This window comes from Centruroides vittatus, unplaced genomic scaffold (assembly GCF_030686945.1).
Source record: "Centruroides vittatus isolate TY-2023 unplaced genomic scaffold, ASM3068694v2 contig_458, whole genome shotgun sequence".
Lineage (NCBI taxonomy): Eukaryota > Metazoa > Arthropoda > Arachnida > Scorpiones > Buthidae > Centruroides > Centruroides vittatus.
In genome coordinates, this window is record NW_027122254.1 from 473,570 (window position 1) to 494,790 (window position 21,221).

A 21,221-nucleotide genomic window follows, 5' to 3' on the forward strand; every position below is an offset into this window, starting at 1 on the left:
CATCTTCACGAAACATAAATCGGCACCACGATTGTGGAAGACACCTTATACTTTATAGCGACCTTATAAGGGCACTCCGACGAAAGTCGGGGGACGTAAGATAGCGCTAGATAGGGCTACATGGAGAAGGGGTGGAGAAGAAGAGCCGTGAGTAGAACGGGGTCAAAATAAGAGAGTGCAATTTTCAGGCTTAAATCTAAAGAAGGGGAGATTAGAAGAGCCTTACGGTGTTAAAATAAAAAGGCATAAGGCACCTACCCATCTTGGCCAGCCTATAGCGCACATCCAGGAAGTAATTGTAGTATGCAAGAGGCAGAAGATCCATAGCGCCAACTGACCATCCACCTGACTCGGACAGTGTGTTACGGTGGCCGATCCGTCCGCTATCTAGCGGCGTTGACAGCTGACATTGGCAGCAAGAGGCAGGTCTCGCTTGAGTGGATGGTTGCACGCGACCCTCTACTCCTTCACATCGACTGGACTTGGTCAAGACTCGAGAGATAAGACGGTTTTAAGGGTGGTCAAGGGTTCTTTTCGCTTTGCTGGGCGTGACCGCTACCGGTTTTGTCGTCCTCTTTATAAGGAGAGAGACGGTAGAGGCGCGCTGAGCGGTGGATTACGTGCGAATGAAAGCTCGCCCTACGTAATCGAGTTAGTCGGTGAAAAGTGCACTTCTAACATGCCAGAACCATGGCAAACACGCGCACAAAAACTCCCCGGTGGCTTTCGTCTGTCTCGCACCGCACATAAACGCATTTCGCGCGCGCTCTCCCTTCCTACTCTACTATGTACTTACTCTTACATGAGTAATATTCCATCATGCTGGCGTTGTATCTGTATGCCGTGGTCAAGTCCATGCTGTCGGGTACACAACGGGTTGCACTTTGTGGTAAACTACCGAGCACCCCTGTGCGTCCACTTTACTTAAGGAGGCAACACTACGTGCGTCGGGCCATGGCTACGTGAGGCTACGCACCAATATTAATTCTGCTTCATCCGACCGATCATAATTGAGACTAACTAATCGGATTGGACCAATCCAGGCACGCCGCCTACCGACCGACTTTTCAAAAAGTAAAGCCTGGAGTCGGCCGGCCGAACGCGCCGATTGTGTGCCGACGGTCACGTGACGGGCGTGACGTCACGGGTGGCTGTTTGCGGACCAACCTCCATCCTCCGCTCCTTTGCCGCTCCGTGGTGGGGGTGGGACGCACCACTCGCCGGCTCCTATACTCCATGTGTATGTGAGTGTGTATGTATGTGTTGGAGTGTGTGTGTGTGTGTGTGTGTGTGTAGTGTGTTGCGTGTGGAGTGCGAGCCGCGCGCGCGGATCCCCCCCCCGGATTTTTAGCTGATTTGGCATCCAGACAACAGTTTATATATATACCGCGCTCTTTGCAACGCGATTCTAAAGGTTACACGCTCAAAAAAAAAAAAAAAAAAAAAAAAAAGAAAGTTCGCAGCAAGTTGCGAAGAAGAACCCCCCCTTTATTCTGATCTTTAACTACTGTATAACTATTCTAGCTAGCGTGTCCCCCCCTTGTCATACATCACGCAGGGCAGATGTTAGAGTTGTGTAGTGCCTCACCTATGTCACACTTCGAATGCTTTCAATTGATACAAAAGAGGAGTCGGCCTGACCCGAACTTCCACTTGACAACACAAAACACTTCTCCTCCTCTGTTCGACGTTTGACTTTTCTTGTAGCTGCTCGTTTCATTTGCTATAAACTACTCCAAAATAGAGTCGGTACCTGTAAAGGGGGATGAATAGCCACCCGTTTTACAATGGATACTCGGGGGTCGCTGAATAACCGAAAAGGGATTTTTATCAAGAGCCCATTGTTACTGTTAGGGTGTGGGTTCGAGTAGATGAGCTACCGAGAAAAATCTCGCGCTTGAGAAAGTATGCGCTAGACTGGAAAACGATGCCTCTTATCGTATATTAACTATGACTGCTACGTCTTTATTGGTGCCTGCACTAATGTGTATGCGTCGTGGCTCGTTAAGGATCAATACGAGACGTCGAGAGAAATGCTGATGAAGTAGTGTTTCGGTGCTCTCTCTAGTGTCTAGGGGTAGGGTCAAACTTTTCAACTTTCCAACTTCTCCTTAAACGTTTCGAAGTCGAGAAGGGGTGAGAATGCCAAAACTAAGACACGGGACTTCCCCCCTTTATTTTTAAGTTGGGGGTTCTTGATGAGGATTTAACCTCTTCGACCGATTTAGAAAGTCGACTTTTAAGATGTGATGTGTTGTAGAACTTAGTGGGATTGGGTTACTTCGAGTTGTTGCTGCTAATTGTTTATAATGTTTAGATGGGAATGATTGTAAAACGGTGGTAAAAATCCTCTGTTACTGAGGTGGAAGGGGTTGAGTGAAGGGATTTTTGAGTAAAGGTGAGTTGTCATGACTAACAGCGATGGGGTTTAATGAATGAAATGAGCCTCTAGAATGTGGTTATAGATAAATTATAACGTGTAGTAAGCTTAAGTGAATAGGGATTTTTATAGAAATATAAGCGAAACATTATTAAATTTCTCTAATTTTTATAGAAATTTAGAGATGTGTATAACTCTAATTATTAAAGATAAATTAATAAAAACTTCTTTAATATATAGTTTTTTTTTATTAAATAAATTAAAGAAAAGTAAATTCTATTATGATTACATTTAATAGACCTTAAACGTGTGAGTGTCTGTATTAAAGTTACACTGATTTTTAAAAGGTGCAGCATTAAATATCAAGAAATAAACTCGTGATTTATAGAGTAGTAGGTGTATAAAATTTACAAAAAAAGGTGTTTTTGATATTAAAATTGGCATGGAAAGAGAGCTAACTTTCATTACCTGGAATCTATTGAGTACTCCCGAACTGTGCAACTCCACACAAAACAGGGAGAAGTGCAGTCAAGTAAGAAGAGATTCAACAATTCCCAAAATACCAAGGCTTCAATCAAGTGCGTTTCAAAATCAATAGGATCGAAGAAAACTTGACTTTTTTCTTGTCCCAACCCCCCTTTAGAAAATATAACAAAATTCCTGTTACGGGATTTTGTCGTACGAGGTGTTGTATAAAGTTGAAGTGGCAAAATAACATCTGTCACTTTTTTACACCCGTTTGCACTGATTTGGTTACCTTTTCTATTGTGAAGTGAGGGGAAGAATAAAACAGTCGCTTGCGCTCAATCAGTCAGCACATTTCTGACATAATCAACAGGAAGGTGGTGCAACACCGACCAATCACGGATGCTGCACCATTATCTCCGCCGGTAGCCAGGAGTGCAAATCGTTGAAGCTTGCCTATCTCCCACTCGCAACCACCTTCTATCAGTCCTTGGTAGAGGCCATGTTGATCTGCTTCATTTCATCTCATGCACACACACTCGTGTTGATGACGTCACAGCCCATGCCCATGGGACAGGTGAGCAAAATGGAAATAAGCACAGCCGTCTTCTTCCGACCGTAACTAATATACTGTAGAGAGAACCGAGCTACTTGCATATTTTCTAAACCCCTTCTCTCTCTCTCTCTCTTTCTTTTTTCTTCTCAGCATCCGGGGATGCGGAGGATGAGGGGGATGCAATATTGTACTTTTTGGAAATGAGGCATAAAACGAAGATGTGGTATTTTACTCGATGAAAATTATTTGTCTCTTTTTTTTACTCTTCCTGCCTACTCCTTGTTTGTTTTTCCTCTTCTTTTTTTTAATGGTTCAACACTCTATTAACAAAATAGAAGTCGTTCGTTTGGAAATTTGGTTCGTTGGTGAAGTGGTTTTGTTTACTCTGCTTTACTTAATGGAAATTTAAATTTCGTTTCGTGATCTGCAATTTAATAGAGTGTAGTCGAATAGGTTTTTTTTCTTCTATTTTTTTTCTATATGCGTTTTTAATAAAGCGTTTAGCGACTTTAACCATCTCTTTATTTGATTGAGAAGTTGGGAATTGGTGCATGATTTTACGCCTGCTTTTCCGTTCTAAACCGCTAATCTAAACTTAAACCGCCTTAGAGGGATGCGAAATAACTTAACTACATGTCGACATTATGTAAAGAACAATACTTCATAGCCAAGAGGGGTATGAGAAGAGAAGTATGCCAAACAGCTCAAACTGGTAAAGAATTGTGAAAACACAGCGATGAGAAAAACGATTCTAAGAATTCTACACGTATGAAAGGTCTATTGTTTCGCACGTGCGTAATATTTACAGTAGGAAAAGGAATATTTTCGATTTATAACCAAATAGATACCGACCACGATGAGAAGAGCGCAATAAAGAAGATTACGTTGGTGAAAATCTCATAACTATTTCAAAATATAATCACATCTCACCATCCAATAAAGCTTTGATAATATAACAAAAAATTTAACCCGCTTTCTGGCATAAAAAAACGGATGCAACTTTCGTTTCTCTGGGCGAATAAGCAGAGCGATAACACCACACCTATTTACGATACGGCCACGTGGCTGCAGTTCCCCATGACAAGCAGATGAGGTGCATCTAGGTAATGCCCACCGCCGGATGTCAACCAGTAAGAGACGATATTAAGTCCGGGGTTGTACATAACTTCACTTATCCACCCTCCTGTCAGTGGGAGATAGGACAGCCAGGAGATTTGTGACTCTTCCTTAACGACCATCATTAAAACAGAAGAGGAGGCAATGCGATCTCCATACGAGGACGTGTTGCAGATGATTATGACGCAGAGATCACACCTTACCGTCTCTCCACTGATGGAACCATTTATCATCACCAAGAGGAGGTAGCGCAGCTAGCATAAACCACCAAAGTTAAACAGGTCGTGTGGTAGTAGAAGCAAAGCACTATCCCTTGGCTATCCAATACCCGCTCGAAGATTACCTTCCAGTGATATTGTCGTATATTCTCGTCACTGTAGTAGTGTGACGATAAAATAGGACAATCCGCAAGTTATGGAGCCTGTAAAAGTGCTGCCACAGTAATTATGACACTCGTCCAAGATGGATTTAGTCGACCGATTGCTGGAAAAACCATCCAAAAAATGTTTTTAAGCGTTTTACATCTTTGCTTGAGTTGAAGTGCCGCGTTATGGGGGTCATTTAACGCTTCCTCACATTTTTTTAACTGACTTTTTTCACGTTTGTAACGTTGAGTAGGCGAAACTTTGCTGATATTTTTCCAAGACTTTATAAATTTATCCTTCTATAAGGGGAAGGAATAAACTCGAAATTTGATTCTTACTCAAACTAGGATGCCCTTTCTTCTTTGCCGGGGTCTTCGCGTGTTTTGAAACGTGATACGTTCTAAAAACTCCCAACTAATTTTGATTGTAAACCATTTAAATGCTCTCTCTCCATTATTCCGGTTGATAGTAAAGTCGTTTCCGAACGATACAGCTAGTTTAATTTCTGTAAGATGAGGCCTAGGCCCACTCTAGAGATTAATATTTATTTGGTAAATGCTGTACAAACTGGTTGTTTAACGTCTACTTAGCGTAGAGTGTTATTGTGATGTGGGCAAACAAGGAGGCGCAATCGATATGCTTACACTCTCACTATTAACAGAAGTAGGCAAACATTCCCTACTGATTAATACCCCAACTGGCGACATGGGGCGTACCAGGAACTTCCACCCAGGATACAACTGTCAGCACGTCACTTCGCTATTTCCCAACATGTAAACTTGCGCTTTTCGTGTTACGCTTCGTATTCTACGCCGCATAACACTCAAAAAATGGCCTCGAAAGGCTTAAAAATTAGTAAAATGTTATATATTAAAGGGCCTAGATTCTGAGATGTGTATTTTATAATTATTAAGCTGAAACTTATGCCTCGTGTATAATAAATTTAGATTTAAACTTAGTTTAAATGCTATAAGACACAACACTAGAAACTTTTATATAAAGAGTATTTTAACTCGATTGAACTCATTAAAATTCAATTTTTTAATGATATAATTGTCCTTTTGTATATATTATTAAATAAAATACAGTATTTAATACATAAAAATGCATTTAAACCACATATTCATAGCCTAGTTTGAGTATAATTGACCAACTTTTCGAGATGAAAATACAATTAAATTCTTAAGTGTACTTAAAATATCGAAGCTAGTTAATAAGAATTAAAGCTTAAGTATGTTTAAAAGTACTATACAATTATGTTTAGTAGAAGAATAAGAATAAATTTCACTATAATCTAGTACAGGTCTATTCTATATCCTAAATAAATCTCTATAGAGCACTCTTCGTCATTTATTGTACGCGAGTGTACCTCATTAAATGAATTTTATCAATTATGTTACATAATATAAAATTATTTAATTAGCCCAGTCTATACTCTATCCTATATTCATTAATTTAGCCAAATTTTACAAGCTAAGGCCTCCCGAAAGTCAACAACACGCTCTTGAGATCCTCCCTGACACTTTAGTGTGATTAGGTATAAAATTACCTACTGTACACTTAACTAAACGTATATTTGATAAATCTATACGATGCTGAAGAAGGTATACCGCTTTATAAACACAATACGCCTATAAAATTTGTATAAGATTAACGTATAACTTCATCAGCATCCCAGATCATCCGCATCACTTCGACGTAATCTGTGACGCAGTAAAATCATTAAAAAAAATTATGACGTAAGCAAATTAAAACGGGACTAAACTCATTTCGGCGTGTATCCATTTAAGTACAATTCCAAATCACGGTGTAGAGTCAGAACGGAGCGTAGAAGAAGCAAAGCCACACACACACACACCATCTGCCCGTTGGAGAAAGAGGGTCTGGTTTGGCCTAGCGTAGGCGTCATGCTTGGACAACCTCACCCGGGGACAGGCAACCAGTGAGTGACCTATTGTGCATTGAATGTGGTCCTAAGGGAACGTCTCTACTCCCTAAAATTACAACCAATGTCATTAATTATGGAGCACGATCGGTTATAAAAGTAAAGTCATCAGCGCTTCGATGACACGTAGTATTGTTAGCAGACACTCGATATCGTAGAGGGGATTCGAGATGCGAAAATTTTCTTGATTGGCACGAGATAAAAACGAGAAAAATTTTTATATTTTGTACAGGAAATTACGTCTAAGGGTATAGAGGATGCTGTGTATGGCTCAGTGGCTCGGAGTCGACTTACAAAAAGAGCCGAAAGAAGTGAAGATAGCGATATGGCTCGGCACCTGCGTCCTTCTTTCCTTTTACAATGTCCGCTTTCACGGGGACAGATGTCTGAAGAGAAAGTCCATCTATCAACTTTTGCTTTGCTGTTTATCTAATTCTTCCACATCTACGAGTGGGAGATTATCTTCTACTTTCGAAGATGGCGGATTACAGAAGAGCCAAACTTCTTTTTCTTAAAATTATTTTCTGCTTAAAAAATGCATAGAAACTACACTACCAGTAAAATTTCGTCTATTTTCTCGCTTCATTCTCGAATTTCCTTTAAGAAATTGCCAGCGAAACTCCCAAAATTCGCCGTTTAATTGGCTCCTATCGAAGCGGAACTCTTTAGAAAATTACATTTTCCTCTAACTTTTTTCCTATTTTTGTTATTTTCTAATCAGTTTGTAGAGTATTGTGTCAACTCATTCTGTATAGTTGTAGATAAGGCCTACTATCATCTAGTTCAGTCGGTGCTGATAAAGATAAGAGGCCTGAACTTGTTGAATGAAGACCTTTGTTAGTTACGGTTTTATACGGAAACTTTAGAAGATTCGGGAGCTTTGTGGTATGAATGAACTTAAGAATTTTGATAATTTTTACATCAAAATAAGCTCATAAATTCAAAAATCACGCTCATCATCACTAGAAATGAACCGTATCACTTCCATTCTGCTAATGGTCATAGCTTACTAAGCAAGGTTTTATGGACACAAAACTATATAATTTAGCCTAAAAATATTTTAAAATCGCTATAAAACAGTAAATATATTTATTTAAATGTCAAAAAATGTAGCCTAATATCACTAAAAATAGAGAATTAAAGCAAGCAAATGCTAGCCTCTTCCACTGTTAATTACTAGTATAATTTAGCTGAAATAATGCCAAAAAATGTCTGAAATTTAAACTAAAACTCCTTAAAATGATTTTTAAAAAATATTAAAAAGATATGGTGATAAAAGAAAGAATGATAGAAGAGGCTACAAGAATTGGGTAGGAGCTACAAGAGCTCTACCAGCAGCTAAAGTAGTAAATATATTAATTAATAACCTTAAGTTATAATTAAACAATACAATAATGATCAAGGTAAGTAAGGAGCAAACTCAATAATTGATGAATATAAGCATTAATATAACTCTATAACTAATGGATACAGTAATTAATTACGGGGGCATTCAATTTATACAAGGCCTAGTTGTTGTAGGGGGTAACTGTTTACTACTCGCTATACAGTAGGGCCTACTGCCATTAAAAATAGGTAAATTATGGTGTAAATGAAATGTAAAAGTGAAAGTCGAATTCAAATTCTAAAAATAGAACTAAGAAGGTAAAGATGCAAATACTGATTTCACTTTCAAGGTCTCGTAAGTGAGAGTTTGAGAGCGAGAGAGAGAGCTTGGAATTAATACAAATATAGCTTAAAGTTGGGTAGGTTCGGTTACGACAAGCTGTAGGAGACTCACGCTCCATTATATGAGAGAAATCTGAACAAATTAGTCTAATTCAATCGTCTCTATGATGATTTTTTCTACGCTCTCCCCCTTTGTGTTTCCCTCCCCGTTAGGGAAGTAACGAAGAGCGTGACAAGTCACGAAAGGCGCATTATAGAGAACGATCGTCACGTGTTCCATTCAAGCGGGATCATACGTGCGTGAAGAATGCTATACCATTAACACTTCACCGAAATGTAAACCATTGTCAATCATTTTATAAATCCGGATCGACGTGCATTTACCTTCCATCGAAGACTTCCCCCCCCAAAAAAAATAAAAATAGCAGTTTTGAACTGACGACAAACTAGAGAACTTCTTGTTCTTTTTAAAAATTTTAAAAACCGATCACGTGAACGTGACGGCGAGGCCACGTGACCCGTGCCGCCCAATCGCGATATAACGTAAATAATGCGTCGCGATTTTACGACGTAACGCAACGCGTAACGCTCGGAGATGCGGCAAAAACCTACCTTTGCCATCTGCTTAAGTGGCACGTATAACGCATAGTGTTGAATGTGAGAGAGAGTGAGTACAGGTAGGGTGAGATGTGTAAACTACCCGGCTGCAACACTGTGTAGTTTGGTTTTCGCACTCGTTTTGTGTCGCTTTATAAAGGGCCGAGGCTAGAGTGACGATCATTCTCTGGAACACTACCTTTGCATGGCGACGCTACGGACCAGCGCTACTGCTAGTGGTCGCATGACTGCATCGCTGCTCGGAAATTTACCTAGACCTTAATGGCCGAATTTATCAAGTCACAGGGACTTGAGTAAGCTCCCGAGTGGTCCTGGGACCCAGGGTACCCAGGCGTGCACCCCCGGGGGACTACCGAAGTCTTGGAAGTCTGTGAGGCATTACTTTCGCTCTCCATGTTCCACTTCAGATATGACTGTCTTCTGACAGTGTCGAGAAGCAAACTAATTGCATGGCTGAACGCACGATGACGCCGAAATCACGGTCACGTGACGTGGCCCGGAGTGACGTGCGTGTGGGAGGAGCATTCGGCCATTAATTCGCCGTTGGATGAAGAGGAAGTCGAGAAAGCTCGCTCATTGTGTGTCTTCTCCTATTCGCTCTGTGACGTCAGCAGTCGTACTGAATCTATTCTAATCTTTCGATTTTTATTTATTTACTTATTTATTATTTTTGAATAAATTCTATTTTCGAAAGAAGAAAATCCAGAAAAAACTTTTTTATTATTTAAATTTTTCTTCTTCCAGAAGGGAGCGGATCGACCACTCGGGGTCGATCTGCCCTTTACTCCCCCTCCGAAAAAATTGCGGATTTAAGTCTTTCTAGGGGATAAAACTTTGCATATTTTTAGAAAAATGATCCCTGTGGGGTCTTTTTATGGGTCCTAAATTATACAAGGGTGCATCGAGAAACTATATAAGTCCGCTTGATAGAGAAGATTGTACACTTCTTCCGGTTAAATTTCCCTAATTGATCGTTGAAGCCGAACCGAATTGTTGGGATTTTAAAGAAAAAAGATATTTTAGGATGTCACAATATCATCAAAACTGCGAAATTTATCCATCATTTTATATTTTTTGAGGGTTTAAAAAAGAACTGAAATGTCGTATTCAAGCGAATAACATAGCGTGAAACTAGGCAGGGAAAATTTTAAAAATTTAGGGAAATTATTTAACCATTTAGGGAATAATTGGGGAATATTTACGTTATTCTAGAAATATACATGGAATATTTGCAAATATTTTGGTAAAATGTAAATAAATTTAAGGATTATTTGGATATATGTAGGCCTGTGGGAAGATGTAGAAGAAAAGATAATAAGGAATATTAAGGAAGAAATAAGATTAATATGGGAAAACAATAAAGTATAGGTATCAATGAGGAATAATAGAGAAAATAAGGAATAAAATAATAGTGATTTTAATACGAATACATGCAGTTAAAAACATGAATTTATATGAAGGGTGTAGGGTGGAGAAGAATAGGAACATTCCCGATAAAATATAAATTTTATAAGGATTTTAAGACATTTCATTGATATTTATAATTAAATAAAATAAAGATTTAGCCGATTTTCTTCTTATTAAATTGCATTTAATTAAAAAAAAAAAAATCGGCCAAACCTTTATTTTCCAGAAGCATCCTCGCTTTAGAAAATAGAATTCCAACTTTAACAGAGGAAGAAACAAACAAAAATATTATAATTTTTGCTTAGAAACACTTTAAATATAGGAAAATAAAATAAAAAATTGAGTTTTTTTCTACGAAATTCGGTCAATTTTCTTACATTTATATATATTTATTACTTTTCTCATGATATGAAATCAATAGAGTCATTGGATAAAGTGCTTCTGATGTGTCATATCCGCAATTCTTTTTTAAATAAGTGTACGAAGAATATTGCTATAAAAACAATCGATAATTGTTCACATCGAACGAGATTTTTAATTAAAACTCTTACGTATCAATTTTCACTTCCGTAAAATTAATTAAATAAAAAAAAATTAAAAGAAGAGCGCAAAAAAGTGAGTAACGTCGTGCAAACTTCAGCGATCGTCACGCAACGTAACGCATCTTCTGCAACTTGTTTAAACTATTTACATGAAGCTTAATGGCGTAACATTATCACGCAACAATTCCCATTAAACAATTTTTATTATTATTATTTTATTAGTCGACTCTGTTAATTTTGATTAAAAACAATCGATCGAAATTATGACATTCAATCGCATGTAAATCGCAATCTAAGACATTCTCGTTAGTGCTATTTATGTTTATAAAACGTTAGCGTGTTTGACATTAACGTCACGAACAATTTCGGCACTTTATCTAATTTAAATACGCCCAAATGCTAAATTTGGCAAATTTTTAAGACGGTGTGTTCAAGTTAAAATTATAAAAACTATATAAGATAATTTTATAAAGTTTATAAATTTGTTAATAACAAACATCAGCATTATGTTTATACACTTATATTTGACGTGGATAATTTTCCCGCTTCATAAATCATACTCATAAATGACGTCATCAAAACGGAATTTTTTTCCGATTTGGACTAACTTTATTGTTTTTTTTTTTTGTACTTTTGAACGCTTATAAATTGTTATTCGATGATACTTAATGTTAATGATTGACAAAAGACCCTCGTTTATATGATAGATTACTGCAAGGCCTTGGCTTACGTAGCACAATGCCTTATATAAATGTGTATATATGTATATAAAAAACTGCATCATAAACTAAAATAAATTCCCCAAAATATATATATTTCTCGAAAAATTCAGATAGGAACCAACCAAGCAAAACAAATTATCAAAAAATCTAAATTTGAAATCGCCAACAAAAAAAATGGAAGCAATAATTTTTAGTACCGTTTCCTAAAGACAGATGGAGCTCCGTACAAGCGAACAGAATTAATACTTTTTTAAGGCATATCGTAGCGAATTTTATCGATTAACTCGCAAATCTGAAGTAATTAAATAGTACTGCTATAGTATTAATATAATAATAAAGATTACTTTAGTTTAGTTAATAAATAACAGAGAGAAAACACACCATTTATCTAGCATACTACAGAAGAGCATGTCGTGCGTGGGGATAAATGTCAACTTAATGCGGGGCTGCCGGGAGGGGCTGTATTTGTTTTCGGTTGGCTGAAACAATAACAAAATTGCCGATATTGATTAGAAGGCTTTTACAGTATTAAATTGCATTTAAGGATAAAAAAAATCGTTTCTCCCCACCCCGATTACACAAAAAAATCATTCAATTTATTAAGTTTTGTTTATTAGTTTATGACATAATCAACCACCTAGACTAAAGGAAACGTCCAGTTTCTGTTGGGATATTCTCATTACGTGCAACCAGACGGAAACACGCCTAAAGAACAGGAAGTGACGTCAGTTGTGGCTAGTTAACGTGTGAAAAATGATCTACCTTCTAACTGATGCGTTTACAGTGACAAAAATTGTTCTCGGTTAATTTCTTTTTAATTAATTTTTGTAGACTGAGAAGAATATGACAGAAAGAGGAGGGTTTTTTAAATCTGTTTTTGTTCTTTTAGTAGTATGCACCGTTTAAATAATGATGAAAATAAGGATAGATTTCCTTATAGGATGGATTTAAGTAGATTATTTTTGTATTTAAAATCGTCTTTTGTTTCTGCAGTAGTGTAAAGTGTTACCAAAGTAGTATGTGGTGCTCCTTTAGTAATATGAAGTGTTACCACAGTAGTATGTGATGTTCCTTTAGTAATATGAAGTGTTACCACAGTAGTATGTGATGTTCCTTTAGTAATATGAAGTGTTACCACAGTAGTATGTGGTGTTCCTTTACTAATATGAAGTGTTACCACAGTAGTATGTGGTGTTCCTTTACTAATATGAAGTGTTACCACAGGGGTTTGCGGTGTTTTTTTTTTTTTTTAGTAGCCTAGTATGAAGTGGTGTATGGTATTCTTAACAGTAATACGCATTTTTTCTATAGTACTAAGCGGTATAGGCCTATAGTGGCTAGTATGTACTCTTTAGCAGTATACTAGAATCTACTTAATTTGAATGAAAATTAACAATATATTCTTCATACTTCTAATATTTGATATTAAACGTATTATATCATTTTTGTGTATTTAAAATTTTGTTTTTCCTTACTATAATAGTATGTACTGCTACAGTAATAATAAAAATAAAGGCAGATGATTTTTCTTACTGTACTGTTGAGTATTGAAGCTATTTTTAAATTTATTTTAATTATTTTTGTTATTACAGTAGTAGACCGTTTAAGTTATAGTTTCAAGTATTTTTTAAGTGTTTTATATTATGGATAAATATGCATTATTTATCCATAATATAAAAACTACTGCAATATCACAATCGCTTTAATTAAGGTTTTGGAATGTTTTTGCTTGAAAAGAAGCCATTTTCCAGTTGAAATGTGTACTTTAGTGAGAAATAAGGATATAAAAATTAAGGTTTTGTAGCAGCCACCATGTTTAAAATAAACACTAGCCTGTTCCTGTTGTAGGTTTAAGTATAATATAATGTGTTTTTTGCTAATTTCTATTGGAAAACAGGCCAAATAAACTAGCGATGAAGCTTTTAATCAGCAATCACTTGTTCCCAGTAGTGTAAGTCTAATTATAGTGTGATACCGCAATACAATACTATAGGCTACTATACTACATTACAGTACTACTTCTACAGTAACAAATAACTGTAGGTTGATAGCGCCATCTCTAGGTTATTAATGTATACATTGTTTTGAAATTTTAATACTATGCTTTAAACTATTATAAAGGTTACTACTTCAGCAACAATATAAAGTCTAAAATAACAGGCCAATTATCAAATTAGTAATGGAAACTATTGATCTAAACGAGCATCTACAATAGTAATTTTGTACCTGAAGTAGCGTGAAGACCTTGTTTAACTAGCAATTCCAATTACAAATAGAACGAAAAAAAATTTTTTTTTTCATACTGTAATAAACTTAATAGTAAAATTATTAAACAAGTTTTACATTAGATCCTATCTAATGTTTCTTATATAAAAAGAAACAAAATCTAGCAACGAGTTATGTAACTTTCCCGGCGAAAACACTTAAAATTGCGTGTGACGCCATCTATTACCATATTTTATTAATCCTTTTTATATTATTAATTATTATAAAACGGCAAAAAGCTTAATTTTCAGGGGAGAGAGGAGTTTTGTAAAAAATTGTAAATGCTACTAACGAGTAAAATCGTCATTAAGTCCGACCCTACTCGAGACATGACACACGACTCCCTCTATCTCCCCATCCCCTCGACCTTTAACCACCAAAATTTAATAGCATCAAGCCCCTTAATATACCAACCCCCCTGCAAAATTTCAGAAATTTTCGACGAAAGGTATGGGAGTTATTAAGCTTCAAAATGAATAAACAAGATCGTGCCCCCAAGTAATAACATCCATACATACAGAAAACACCCCGAATTTTTAGTAGCATCACCCCATTATACATAAATTAATCAAGAGTAACTTTACATGCGTAGACGTATCGAATTTATTGTTTTTTGCTACTCAAGAAAAGTGCTGTAAATGCTTCTACAGTAACAATACATTTGTTACCTTTACAGTAACAAATTTACACGATAAACAATACATTATTTCGACATTTTACATAGGTCTACGGCATTAAAATCTTATTTAATATCTGCTATAATTAAACAATAATAAATTAAACCTATTGTAGCATCAGTAATAGAGGTTATCTTTTCAATAACAGGTTACATTTCCCCCCTTATATCCCTCCATTCTTTACTTTAAAAAAAAATGTAATTTTGTTACTATAGTAGCATGTATTTAGCTTCTAGAATAATAACTAATTAATTAAAATTTGTAGTAAGTTAATTAAGCTATTGAATACAGTAAAGGAAATCTAACTGTATGTTTGTCTGTCTGTCGAATTTTATCCTATTATAGTTATATACTTAAAAAAACTGTATTTATGAACTTTGTTACTTATTAATTAATCTGTAATAATCTATAGGAACTCTCTCTGTCTGTCTGTTACGTCGAATTTTATCATTCCACCCTTTAAAAAATATATATAATTTTGTTTCTATAGTAGCAAGCATTTAGTTTCTACAGCAGTAAGTTGTAGGAACTGTCTGTATGGCTGCCTGGCTGTTGTGCCGAATCTTATGCTATTGCAATTACAAGCATGCTTTTTTTTTTTTCTCTATGCTTATATAGTAACAAATATAAAAAATTGAAGTTAATTAAGCTTTGTCTACGAATTCGGTCCCTCTATTGTTAATGTATTGTCGAATTGTGTACTATATTGTTACTGTAATAGCACCTACGCTTCTATAGTAATAATAATTCATTAATTAAAATGAAATTTATCAGTTAATTAAGCTGATATATTCCGAAGGAAGTCCCGTGTGTCTGTCTGTTACGTTGCCGAATTTAATTTCCATTTATATTAAATTATTTAAAGTATTGATTTTTAATGCATTTTAAGTGTAGTAAAGTCGACAACCTGTTTAATATTCCCCATACAACCCACGTCTTAACACATCTTGATTACACGTAACCGCGACTTCCCGTTTCCGGTCACATGACCTACCTTAAAGACCATTCCATCTCTTTGATTAATAACAGAACCCTACACGGAAGTCAGGGGTGTTAGATAATATAAAAGATGGCAATCAAAGGTGATTAATCGAATATTCAGAAAACTTAATATTAGAATAAATAATTAACGAATAATCACAAAAGAAAAAAATCTCAAAATTTTCACCAGATTTCTTTAAAAAAGTCACAAACCGAAATAAATTCGAGTCCGTGCTGCCATCTGTTGCGCGATATATTTAAAACGCCCGTTAAAATTATTTAAAAGAGCGAAAAAAATAAATAATATAAATTTAAAATAAATATCATCATAACCGATACATATAATATAAATAATTATAATAATAAAGAGTAAAATAAAAAAATCGACTTTATATAGGAAATAGAAATGTAACTACTAATCACAGCGATACGTCTTCATATCAACGAGAGAATCCCAGTTTTTTCCTCCCAATTTTTTCATGTAAAATATAGAAACCTGTCGATCAATTGTTCGTTTGGCACCATTCGTAAAGTATACGTGTAAAAAAATCACACATACCCTAAGGGTTTTCAATTAATTCTAATTGTAATCCATCGTGAGAAACGTGGTTTTTCCGTAGCGTAGGAGGAATTTTCTCTACTTTTTTTCTCCCCCCTCCTCTTCCTTCCTTCCTCCATCTTGTTCTCTTTCTTTTTTCCCCCTTCTCCATCTCTTCTACCAGATAAATAATATAACCAAGAAGAGAAAAAAAGAAAACTGAAGAAATATAATCTACTTTCCCACACCGACCGACTCGTCATTATTCAAACTAATTAGCTAATATAAAACTTCGATCTGAATCAGATATCTTCCCTCTTCATTAATAATGTGGGGGAGGGAGAGAAGAAGAAGAGAGAGAGAGAACGAAAGAGTGAGAATGTATCCCGAAAAAAAAAAAAAAAAAAGAAATGACGTAAGTAAGAGGAGATTTTCATGCCAAAAATCCCTTCTTCGTCATTGTTATCATCAATCATCATTTTAAGTCTGAGGCTATCAAAAAATACGCAAACTTAATCTATCAAACAAGCGCTTGTATATAACATATTTCAAGTTTTTAAAAGTATGCATTTACTTTTTTGAATATAAAACAGATGTTAATTTATAATTTATAGCATGATAAATGATTTTTAAAGACATTTGTTTCTTTATTAGAAAAATTATACTTTTTTCTTATATGTTGCGCTAGCGCCCTTCTTCTTCTTCTTCCTTCTTTCCTTCCCCTATTCCCCTGCGAAATATTTAAATTAATTCTTTCGATAACCCGCGGCGTGTTCGTGTGAAGAAAAATTGTTTGATTTTTATTACGTTTAAAAACATTATGCAATTATTTATAGCCGATGTTACGCTTTTGCGTGCGTTAAAAATGGCAGAAATTACATTAAAAGTGAATTTTTAATTCGAAGGATAAATCTTCGAATTGTTTGCTTAGTATAAATATTTAATATTATTAATTGTTACAAGTCTAATTGCGCTGTTTGGTTTCTTAAAAATGTTTTAATATGTTCGATAATTTTTTTTAAATTTCGAATTTTGAAACGTATATAAAACTCACACCATTTTCTTAGTGACAGCGCCGTCTGGTTTTTAGTAATTATTAAGCTATTTAACTTAATTAATTAATTAATCGTTATATAAAATGTAAGTTATATATTATTATTTTTAAAGTCTTGATTTACATTAAATCATTTTAAAATGTTGTCTAAAACCAAATGGCTGCTGCAATCTTTCTAGCAAACAGTTTTCAAATAAACTAATCATGCTGAAATTTCTATACTAATTATTTTTTAATTATTTAATTAAGTAATGTTGGATTAATTAAAATTAAAATTAAAATTTTATTACATTTTTTTATTTTTAAAATAAATAACATTTTAGATTTTTTAAAATGTACGATCGCTACATCCCATAACGGTGCCAAAACAAACTAAAAATTTGTATAATAATAAAAATTATGCTCGTTAGTGTAAAATTAAAAGAAATTTACATATAATAGGATGCTTATCGCGTATTTAAGCATTAATAAATGATAAAATTGCTGAGAAACAGAATTTAAAACAGACTCCACAGATAGTAATTACAGTGAGGGAATAAGATTGAAGGAGTGTAGGAAAACTTTTATTATATTTTAATTACGAGACTTCAATTAACATTCATTGATAATGAGAAATAGTCTTAGTCGAGAGAGAAGAAGTTAAACAACAGGTTGGAGACAGGAAATCGTCCAGGGAACTTCCATTGCTACCTGCGGGGTGACCGCTCGTAGTAACATGGGAATTATACCTTACTATAAATAGAAAATTAAACTTTAACTTTTATACAGTTATAAAGTAATTGTTAATGTTTTACAGTAGCAGGTTGGTGAGTCATTGTAGATGAAAAGACTACTGAGAATTGGGTTAGACACCAAACTCGTTCCATGTATTGGTATGAAGTGGCAAGCACTAAATAAACAATAAACAATATTACTTCACCTTGGGATATTTCGAATAGTTTTTTATGTATTTTTTCAAGTTAAAATTATAAATTTTCCGCCTTTAGAAATGTTTAATATACATTAAACTTCTCAAAATGGCGGCTTACTCAATTTCAGTATTTAAATTAATCGTTTACATATTTGAAAAGTTTTTAACAGTTATAAAACATATTCAAGCGGAATTTTCCGGATTTTTTGCTTGTTTTTTTATTTAAACACGCTCCCAGGCATAATTTCAATCTTAGAACAATGTATTTAATTTTTTTATAATATCAATACTTTACGTTAGAAGCGTAAGAAACGAACAATTACTATCTGAAGTATAGTAAAAATTGTTTATGCTAGATAAACTTAAGTATGTTTTTCTTAAGAAAACATAAAATCGAGTTTAAAAAAATATATATTTTTACATGATCAATCGGTTGTATAAATGTATAATTGTTCTTAAACTGTTCGGTTGAGCTTACTCAAGCAGGTAGTCGTAAGCATATAGAGTGCAGAGGAAGGGAAAAGTATAATGGAAGTGAATGAAACTTCAACCTGTCGTATAGTTATGCCTGAGGCTATCATTTTGTTGGCCTCTACACACGCTAGACCGGTAGACGAACAATAATTTGCTACTGCCTTTTCATAATTCAAGGTTACGAAATATGAAAGGTGGACAACTTGCTTCGGATACAATCTGCAACATCTATTTTATGAATGGCATAGTTTAATAAATTTCTTCTTGTTTAAAACACTATATTTTTTTAAATTTTTAATTAATTTTATACTTATTTATGTAAGAAAAAAAAGCCCTAATGAGTTTTTATAATTGACTTGGTAATATTTCCGTAACCGTTATGGTTAGAGTTATGAAACTTTGTGCGTGAGTTAATTAGATTGTGTGATATTTATTTATGTTACTTGTTACATTGTAAGCGTTTGGCATATTGTTCTTCGTATATGCAGAATTTCATTAAGGTAGGATTATTTATTGAGGAACCACAGCCGAATTTATGTTCTGTATACGCTAAAGGATCGCAAAATTCAGTCATTTATATATCAAAATCTATTAAAACTACAATTACGAAAAATTACAATTAGTTTTATTCATATAATTTCTTACTATTGGCAGAATTTAGTTACGTTTGGTTTATTTGAAGAGGAACTACAACCAAATTTTCAGATTAATAAAATGAAGAGTTCGAAAATACTATCGCCAATATCTAAAAATCTATGAGGTCTGCGGCTTTAAAATTTACCTTATGATTCGATTTTCACAATTTCTGGTTAAATACCAAATTTAGTTACGATCAAACTATTTCGTTGGGAACCATAACTTCGGTTTTATGCTATTTATATAGTAAAATCAGTAGGAATACAAAAGGAGATAACTCACGAAATACGAGGGCTAGAATTCTAAAATTTGACACATGGATAAAGATACAGATTCTTTAATCTTTTGCCAAATTTGGTTAAGATTGAAGAGTTTAGTAAGGAACCATGACGAATTTATTGAGCATGAGTCTACAGTATTACCCTTATCGCTCCATCAAATAAAGAAGTGCGTTATGAATAATGAGTAGGCTGAATAGTGTACAATACACTATATACTGTACAGTACAGTACATTTTATGCAACATTTTACTAAACGTTTAAGAGGCTATTATACATTTTAACTATTAGTAAAGAAAAGAATCATTTCAGGTCCTAATTACTGTTTAATCTTCAATAATTAGAGTGAGACGATCATTAACTTTATATACTAATTGGTGAATCACGTATGATTCAAAGGATTGAATGATAAAACCACGTGTTGAAGGATAAATTATTTAATTTTTTGAATATTTTTTAAGGATTAAAAGCGAAAATCTGCACAGAAATATTTGAATTTTCAAAAAAATCAAAAAAGAAATTGACACATTTATAAACCAATAGCGCTCGAATACAGGAGGGAGGATCTAAACTTGATTTGTTCAACCGTGTGTAACGGAATGGGAGGAGCTGTAGATGACTTGGTACGGAAGAGACGCTTTACTGACGTTCGTTGGCATCAACGTAACGCTATCGACTGTACGAATCACGTCCACGCACATAATACATTTACTGTACGACATGACACCATACTACCTTAGTTATAATCGTATGCCGTGTTCGGCACTAGGAAAAATATTCATAATATGGCCGAAATTATTAAAATTTAATTAATTTTTAATAATTTAAAAAGAAATTTGCTTTTAAAAATGGATTTTTTTAGGTGTTAACTGCTTAAAATTTATAGGAAATTACTCGAAAATTGTCGAGTTAAGAGGCCTTTAGCTGAATTTTTTATGTTTTTTAATTAATTTATATTAATTTTAATTAATTTTACTTAATGTTAAACACATTTTACTACTTTAATTAAAAAATTTTAATTATTTTCTTCATTTTTTTTCCTTAAATTTATTAAATTTTTAACTAAAGATCTGGAAGAATTATTATCCTTTTAATAAAATCGAGAACAAATTCAAGCCTTTGATCAAGATTTGAAGATAAATTAAGGCCTTTTGAATAAGATTTTAAGATAAATTAGAACCTTTTGAATTTGATCCAAAGATAAATTGAAGTTTTTCTGGTGATATTTAAAGATAAATTAAAGTCTTTTGAATAAGATTAAGGAAAAAAAAATTAATTTAAGGCCTTTACAGTAAAGTAATAAGATAAATTGAAATTATTTTTACAATGTTTCTAAGATAAATTAAGGTCTTTTGTAAATGATATTTTAAGATAAATTAACGCCTTTTCATTCAGATTGTAAGATAAATTTAGGCATTTTGGTTAAAATTTTAACAAAAATTAAAGTCTTTGAATGCGATTTTAAGATAATTTGAGGCCTTTTCATTCAGATTCTAACATAAATTGAGGCATTTTTATTCAAAAATTGTAAGGTGAAAAAGATTTTCTTGATTTAGAATGTTTTGTGAGGCCTTTTTAACTAACTTTGAGGTGTATATCTTTATTATTTACTAAAATAATCGAA

At 34.1% G+C, this 21,221-nt stretch overlaps 2 protein-coding genes across 4 annotated transcripts in view; one reads left to right on the forward strand and one right to left on the reverse strand.

Moving 5' to 3' along the window:
- LOC136977393 (paired box protein Pax-5-like) overlaps window positions 1-21,221 on the reverse strand; it is a 65,416-nt gene that overhangs the window by 36,062 nt on the left and 8,133 nt on the right. The window lies entirely within an intron of this gene.
- The window catches only part of LOC136977391 (putative leucine-rich repeat-containing protein DDB_G0290503), a 100,867-nt gene continuing 96,741 nt past the window's right edge, over window positions 17,096-21,221 (forward strand). The window contains exon 1 of the mRNA XM_067272851.1: window positions 17,096-17,131. Within this exon, the coding sequence (XP_067128952.1) occupies window positions 17,111-17,131 (21 nt within the window). The 5' untranslated portion in view covers window positions 17,096-17,110. The remainder of the gene's footprint in view (window positions 17,132-21,221) is intronic.